This window comes from Lutjanus erythropterus, chromosome 11 (assembly GCF_056507025.1).
Source record: "Lutjanus erythropterus isolate fLutEry1 chromosome 11, fLutEry1.hap2, whole genome shotgun sequence".
In the NCBI taxonomy this organism is placed as follows: domain Eukaryota; kingdom Metazoa; phylum Chordata; class Actinopteri; order Lutjaniformes; family Lutjanidae; genus Lutjanus; species Lutjanus erythropterus.
Window position 1 is genome coordinate 24954503 of NC_139327.1, and position 8934 is coordinate 24963436.

Sequence of the window (8934 nt, forward strand, 5' to 3'; positions counted from 1 at the left end):
GCCAGTACAACAAGCATTCTGATTGGCTGACTGTAAAAACAGAACTACAAGTATGGTAGCTCGCAAGGGACAAACAGAACAAACACTTGGCCAGACGATCTACACACAGTATTACATTACTTTGCTTCTCCAAACAGGGGACATGTTGACCACCCTCTACCATAGTTAACACGGTGACCATGTACCTCATACAACCCCACTTTTTTAAAAAAAATGAACATACAAACAGTTAATCTTCAATTGGTCATTTTACATTCATAATAAATCTTCTGAACTCATGAATCAAACACCAGCTTCAGCCTCATGACAATCTAACTAACCTAGCTGGTTTTAAAAAATTACCAGCAGCTCTAATTAACTGGTTAAATGGTTATATCATCAAAAAGGCAGGTTAGCTAGCAATGTCAATCGCTAAACACAGCTCACAGCTATTTTTATTGTGTACAACGCTTTCAGCTGAATGACTACCCAGGTGCTAACCCCAAGGTCTCAGATGCCCTGTGGAGAAACTTAGCTAGCATAGTCACTAGCTAGCTAGGTTAACGTTAGCCTTATGAGCTATGAGTTAGGGAAGCTAACGTTAGGCTACGTTAGCTACATTTGACAACATGTTAGCACCTAACCATTGAAGCATTTTCTCTCCATATCAAACCGAACTGTTCAGTCAGATTTAAAATGCTTCAAATCAAGCAAAAAAATAAATAAATAAATAAAAATCTTACCTATATAGCTCCAAGTGTGTTCTTGATATCAGTTGATCACTCGCTGAGATTTTTTTCAGTCCCTTAATATGGTCTGTTCTCCTGTCCAACGGTCAAAAACGTTACCGAAAGTAACCGTCATTTTAACTCTGCCATCTTCTGTAGTTAATTATTTCATTACACTGTATTGAAGTTAGTCTCTTTACGGCCTGTTACTCTCCACTTGTCGTGAATTTACGGCAATTCTCGGCAAAATACACATTTCATTTACGACCAAAAAACACTGGCAAGATTTTACTCTTTGTTAGATTTTTTTAATATACAGATTCTCTTACTTTTTTAAAACTTTTTTTCAGTATCATTGTATATATTAATATCTATACTGTGAAGTAATAGTGGAGGAAGTCAGATCTTTTAACTATATTAAAATAGCAATAAAAAATACCCAGTTACAAGTAAAAGTCCTGCATTTGAACATAATTACTTAATTAAAAGTACAAAACTAAAGTATTATCATCATGCTACTACAGAGAACTATGATATAACAACCACAAAATATGGTGTCAAAAGTAAAATTGTCTAAATAAAAACTTCCTCCTGCTTCTTTTTAACAAACTGTTGAACTACTCACTGTAACTTCGCCTGGGAAAATGTATACAGAAATAACCAAGCCTATAGGTAATGCAAAAACTACCTGCATAATACATTGTAATAGCAAGCATTCCTGCACTTTGATACATCACATAAAACCATAATAAAAACTGAAAAATTAGGATTTTAGGTTATACCTAATCTTTTATGTGACACTTCGCCATAAAATATGATTAGAACCCTCAAGAAATCTTTTTATTTATTTATTTATTGTATTATTTTGTGACTCTATTTCCACTTTAGACATGTAAATGCATTTTCTCATCAGAATCAGAATCATAATATGTTGGTTTAAATACACATTTTAATACTATTCTCAACTTTTTCTCAGTCCTGTTAATCTGATCAACAAGTAGCGCTATCTGAGCCTCCTGGAGGTCATGGGAAGACAATAAATAAATTATCTTACTCTGTTTTCTGTATTTTTGATGATATTGTAAGGTGTGACTGAGAACGTCATTCTCATTATTCAGTCTTGTTACCTAAACCATTTCTCAGATGTTGTCAAGTTTATTTTCAAAAATGTTTTTTGATAAACCATTTCAAGGTTTTCTATTGATGCCATGTGGCTACATTTAATGTATTTAATGCTAAAAACTCAGTCTTGCAGTGACAGATGCAAAATCAAAATGGCCACATGTCTTCTGCCCTCTGGTGGATTATCAGTGCACCCCAGGCATCAGCCAGTTAGTGAGTTGCATGTTTTTGGGAGCAAAATCTTTACTAATTTTGAAAAAGTTAAAGTAAATTACTAATTTTTAATATGAATATTTACTTTAGTGAAACAACCTGTAATTACTTAACATTTCGTCCCCCATTTTTTAGTAAAATCATGTTGAAAATGTGTGTATCAAATATGATACTGCTGGTACATAAGATATCTGTGAGTCCTCAATCATTATTCTAATAAATTCCATGATGAAATCTTGCATTATTCCTACTACAATCACAAGTCCACTCTAAAACAAACTATTTTTTTTTGTAATGTTGCAAACGGTTATGACCAAGTGAGCCCTTGCAAATAATTGTCTTTCTCATGGATCTTAACTAAAACAGTTCCAAGGCTATCATTATTGTTTATTGACCAATTCAGTTTACACTGACCAAGCTGTTTTTGCAGACCAAAAATGAAATATGTAAAAACTAAATATAAATAAATAAAAAGGCTCCAGTTTAAAAAAAAAGAACCAAAACAACTGAAATGTACCAAATTTAAGTAGTAAAGTAATAAACAATACTTGTTATTGTTTCTAAAATCCAAATTATTGTGATCAATGAATATAATACAAACACGTGTCAATGACATCATTTTTTTTCTTTTGTTAAAAGTTCCGATGAATAGTTCAATAAAAAAAAACTGAATTTTATTGTAATTATTTCATGTGTCAGGCTCTACAGGGTGTTAAAAAAAAGATAAAGACTGAAGGGTCTGAAAGTCATCAGAATTTAGTTTAAAAACAATAGAATATGAAGCTCCATTATGATACGTTTGTTATGGAAAGTTTAGTTGGACAAGTATGCTACTTTTTGCCTCCTCTGGGACAAAATACTTTCCTGCCTGTCATAAACTCTTTATAAGACTGAGAAGTTGCTGCTTGTGTTTGTCACACCGTCCAGGCCGTCTGGTGAGGTAAGCATCTCAGACTCAGTTTATATCTGACAGTTGTCGTGCGCTGCACTGTGTTGGTTGTATCAGCTGGCCTCAGTATGTTTCAGGTGGACGAGAACTACACACGTGTGTCAGAGTTTGCTATCGTGGGCTTCCCAGGTCTGCAGCCGAGGTTCTCTGACCTGGTGGCGTGGTTCTTCTGCCTCCTCTATGTGACCACGGTGGTGGGCAACGCCCTGCTGGTGGTGCTGTTTGCCGTGGAGCACAGTCTGCAGAAGCCCATGTACATCATCATGGTCAGCCTGGCCCTCTCAGACATTGGTAAAATATGATACAGTTTATGTTGCACTGCCATACATCTACTCAGAGGAACTTTACACTGCTTTCATAACAAATATTACCCCCAACAGTCATCACCTGGATAATTTAAACAGACAAACACTGATGGTGCCACCTTGGGATTATCGTGTTCTATAGGCATTCTGAGTGGTTTTGAGATATTTAGTCTGCCCATTCAAAATAAGAAACATTCTGTGCAGAACAAATCTCTTTGCATGAAAAGTACAGATAAAATGGGGTTTGGGAACAGATCAAATGCAAACAGAATTTTTCTACTTGGAATTTTAAGCTTCTGTCTCACAAAACACGAAAAGAAGCAGTAATTTTCAAAGGAAAAAAATATATAAAATTACTGTCAAGTGTCTGTATGTAAGAGAAAGTCAAATTTAGTGCTTTCTGATACATTTTAATGAGGTTTTGTTTTGTATCAGATACACCAAACTATGTCTTATTATAAGTGGAAAGGAAAGAAAATGAAGCTGGATGAACTGAATTAGTGTTTATGTTATAATTAAGACCCTGTCAATGCACATTATTTATCTCATTCTTGTGAAGGACAGCGGTTTGAATTCTAGGCAAGTTCAGTCTTTCTCACCTTTCCAGGAGTTTATTTTCATACCATGCTAGCTTCCTGATGTTAATCTGGCAGCTAATGCTAACATGAAGAAACAAACATTGAACAATAATTTTTGGAGATTTTACAGTTTGCTGCCCTTTTGATCTTATGATGTATAGCAATGTCTATACTTACATGATAGTAACTGTCAAAATCAATCAATAATTTAACTGCAGTCCAAGTGTCTGATGAAATAAGCTGAAAGAAGCAGATCAGAAAGAACCAAACATCATACTGCTCACTGTAACTTTGGTTGTGAAAACATAAAGAGACTTGTTTCATTTGATTTAATCTGTGCAGAATTGGTCTTGTTTGCTTATGTAGGTCATATAGATGCATCAGTATTAAATTGAGACTGTTTCATAATCACTTAAAAAACTCATTGCAGTAGTAGTTTAATAATCAGTTATAAACGAGATCCAGTCACTGTTTCCTATTTATTAATTATTTAATAGGGAGCTTTATTGTAAAGTGGTAGTTGTAGGTTTGAAACTGGCCGTGATGAGTGATTTTGTTTGTATGTGATCCATTTTACCATGAAAAGTTTAAAGAAATGAAAGAAAAAGAGTCACACATGATCTGCTTTGCACTGTTTTTATTTGTTTTCTTTAGGCTTTACCACAGTGGCTTTACCCAAACTGATTGCTCACTACTGGTGGAATGACGGGGGTCTTGGTTTTCACACTTGCCTCTTCCAGCAGCACATGATTCACTATTTTGGCTCCTTGAACTCCCTGATTTTACTGACCATGGCCCTGGACCGATACCTGGCCGTCTGTTTTCCTCTCAGGTGAAGAACAAAGTGCCCAACCCTCATGGAGAAGACATCACATGTACAGCTGTTCAAACATTTCATTACATTACCTTTCATTACAAATTACAGGTTAATTTACAGCTCAGTCTTAAATTGAATATTCTGCCTTCTCTCCTGGGATAAGCAAATAAAATCTGTCGCAAAAAAGATTCCCTTTCCAAAACACAACTCAAGTCAAGTCTTTCAAATTCAACCAGCCAAAAGCAATACATACATACATAATAACATAAATGGAGGAAATTTTAGTAAAAGTAAAAGTAAAAGTTCTTCTCCTTGATGCTTTGCTATGGTTCTGTCAGCTCTTTGGTTAAAAAATGTACAGGACATAATAGAACAAATGGAGAAACGTTAGCTTGATAAACTACAACATAAAAATGCAATATATATATATATATAAAAAAAAGATATGTTTTTTGAAAAGACAATAATTTTTTTAGATAATAAAATAAATATAAGTGCAGAGTAGGAAGTTAAAACTTGCTCAGATTGTTGAAAAGATAAATGCTTAAAAGGAGACCTTTCAACTGTCTGGTGAAGCTTTGTCGACCCCTGGTGGGACTTGGGACCTAAAAGTTGAGAACCAGTACTTTATATTATACTTCACACAAGGTTCTACACTACAGCTATTCTTTATGGAAGAGTAAGTTTGTCTTTTTTGTTTATTCTAGATATCAACAGACCGTTTTTTTCTCTTATCTGCATTTGACCAGTCTCTCCTCTCAGCCCTGCAGAAAGACTAAAACAACTTCTCTAACTTTTCTTTCCTCAGATACTCAATGATGATGACAAACCGAACCATGACAGGCCTCACGCTCTTCTGCTGGGTGGTGGCGCACATCTTCCCCAGCATTAGCACCATCAACTTCACCACGATGCCCTTCTGCGGGCCCAACCAAATCATACACGCCTTCTGTGACACCATGTCCCTCACGGCTCTGGTGTGTGGGGACCCCAGCCGACAATTCAGCGCCGCCTACGCTGGAGCGATGTTTATTCTTTATGTCCCTTTGGCCTTCATCATTATCTCCTACATCTGCATCATCGTCTCAGTTTTGCGCATGGCCAGTCAACGGGTGAGGTTAAGATTTCAAATTCTCACCTTTAACTCTCCGTCCTTCAATCCTCGCTACCCTACTTCTTTTCTAAATTTGCCACACATTTTCTCTCTTTTCATTTTAATATTCCTAACTCCTTTTAACCGTACGCTGTTCTCCTCAGGGCAGAATGAAGACCTTCTCTACCTGTGCCACCCAGGGCTGCATCATTTCCATCTACTACATACCGCGTTTCTTTGTCTACTCGACGCCTTTCTTCCCTAACCTGACCATGACCCCCGACAAGCGTATCGCCACCACCCTCTTCTACAGTCTTTTCCCTCCACTGATCAACCCGTTCATCTACTGCCTGAGAACCAAGGAGATCAAGCAGATATTCACACGCTGGGTCCAGACCCGAAAGGGCATTTTGCCAAAGAACTGAGGCCAAATTTTGGCTGTCATCAAGTCATACCACTGATAAAAGAGTTAATAAATGTTTGCATAATGATTTATCAGTCCATGTGGTGGTTAAATAGACTGAATATACAAGAAATGTTGTTTTAGTGGGAAAACTGAGCCATAATAAATATATCTCTCTCTTTTTATCCTGCTTTCACTCTGTCTTTATATGTACCAAAAGTGTTTTCATTTAGAAACCTACCCTGTATTTACCCTACAGTCAGTTTATTGTGCTTAAAACTTAAATATCAGAACAATAAAACACGATTCTCCATGAATCTAATAGTTGCAAACTGAAATTTTAAGATGCTGTCAAGTGCAATAAGAACCTGGCTGAGGCCTAAGCATATTAAGTGGCAGCCCCATGGCCACCAGAGGGCCTCCAAGAGAGCTTTTTGTTATACGTTATTGTCAGAAAAACAATATCATTAGCTAATGCAACTGCTTTAATGAATTCAATCTGCCTCTGTCAGAGCTGGTGTTGCATTCATGCACACAGTGAAGGCCCGTTACATTGAATATTAAAGAGCACAGCAGTCTCGCGAGTTTGCTATCCATGAGTATGACATAAACAACACGGCTACAACTAATAAAATTGATCACGTGTGTCTTAGTTTTGCAGTAGGCATGCAAATGACCAAGCTTTATCTATAGTAACTATACCATAATATTGGCTGCACTGAGGAAGTGGTCAATCAAATGCTGCATTAGGCCCCATAAAGGCTTGGGCCTTGGACAAACTGTAAGAGAAAGACAATATTTCCATCCTCTTCTATGTCAAATCAGAGAGAAGACGAAGGCGTATCAGATACAGCCTGGCAAACAACAAAAGATTTAATTTGAAGGAGAAACAAAAGCAAATGGTAAAGATTGCTAGCTATTAAAAGAGAAAAGGGAGAAATAATTTCAAAGAAAATCTCCTTTTTATGCAGAAGTGTACCATATAGTTTGGGTGTAATGTTTTGTTGAAATTAAAACTCACTTATATTGATGACTTTTGGGTATTAAAATGCAAAAAAAAATTACATATTTTTGTCTTTGCACCAGTGAATGGTAATTTAATTTTACTTTAGAAATTGTAATTAATATCTTTGTAACAGAAGGAAGTTTCTGGAAGGACTTAAAGGCCCAAGTCCTGATGATTTCAGTCATCCAACCTCAAATCAGCATCATTATGAAAGGAAATCTGTGTTTTCATAGATTTTTACCAGACAGAAAATAGGCCACTACATTCACATTATTCGCATTCGCTTAATCTAATCTAATTCAAATACTTGAATCATCTTATCATTTTAACAGAATTATGTGGAACCACTAACTACCCTTTATATGTTGTTCATGAGATTTAAAAAAAGATATCATGATCTGTCCTCAAAGCTGTAATGAGGAAGAGTAAAATCAAATAATAAGTTAAGTAATCTGCAGTTACAGTTGATGCAAACATAACTACAAAACACAAGATAGATTAAATGTTAAATAAGAGCCTATAAAATACATAATTTCAAAACTAATAGCATCAGATTTCATCCAAAGCTGTAATAAAAGCAATGAACCGTTAAAGAGGGAGATAATCGGTGTTACTGGGGGGAAAAAAAGTCCTTGAAGGACAAAACTAATAGCTTTAAAAGTAGATAATAAGGTTTTTACTTGCATCAACTTAAGGCTGTACCAATATCATATTTTTATTACACAATTATTGTGGCCAAAAGAATAGTATCACAATATCTATAGAATGTTTTTAAAATTATATGAAAAAATATATATATTTTAACTTGTTTATTGTGTGTTTTGTCTCTCTTTTTTTGGCAAATGAGTGATTCTCAAAATACAAGTGTAGGGAGGTGAAAAGAGAGTCTGTACCATAACAGTACAAAAGTGCAACTATATCTAATGGATAGTGAAAAGGCAAACTGGTGAACTGATAAACAAAAGATATGGATATGATTTAAGAGCATACAGTATGTTTAAGAGGTGTTGGATTATTTACACAATGTTATCATATGTGTATTTCTAACATAATATTGCAGTTGTGCATTTTTACTTAGTATTTATTATCAGTTATATTCATTATTCATATTCATCTCTCTATCTTTACCTCACTGGTGGTAATTAATGTTTGTATATCAGTATTTGACCAGAAGATGGCAGCATCCTCAAACCTTGTGAAGGGTCACACACTTGGCAGGCTGTTTGGCAAATGTTTGGTGGCTGTTAAACCATAATTACATTTTCGCCTATATAATCCATCCAAGCACGGGTAATGAATGTGTGAGTGCAGCTTTATGAGAGGGGTTCCCTATAAACGCCCACCCTGCCAGTCTTATTCATTTTACACCCTGTTGTTGTAGTCAGAAGTGTCAGACATGGGATTATATCTATTGATGTTTGCATTCTGGACATATACTTAAATGTCGCTGTTGTAAATGTCACATATATTTAAATGATACTGCAAAATGTTTACTCACGTAGACTCACACCATCTTTGAAGCGATAATTTGTGTGTGTATATATATATAAAGAAACAGCATGGTGTTTTGTTCGGAGGCCAGACAGCAGCAACGCTGACTGGTTCAATGTCACACAAACATAATGTGCCGCTGTGAGTGGTACTACTGTAACCACGATCTGCTCTGTCTGCACACACAGACTTTCTATGTGTGTGTGTGTGTGTGTGTGTGTGTGTGTGTAAATAACAGAAGAATAGTCGT

General features: G+C 35.7%; 1 protein-coding gene across 1 annotated transcript; it reads left to right on the plus strand.

Annotated features, from left to right (window-relative positions):
- Nucleotides 1–3059: 3059 nt before the first annotated feature.
- or30bu1 (odorant receptor, family 30, subfamily BU, member 1) lies at nucleotides 3060–6209 on the plus strand. Its single transcript, XM_084730645.1, has 4 exons — nucleotides 3060–3282; nucleotides 4529–4706; nucleotides 5500–5803; nucleotides 5949–6209. Exons 1-4 carry the CDS (start codon nucleotides 3060–3062, stop codon nucleotides 6207–6209), a joined length of 966 nt encoding a protein of 321 aa, XP_084586771.1.
- The last annotated feature ends 2725 nt before the right edge of the window (nucleotides 6210–8934 follow it).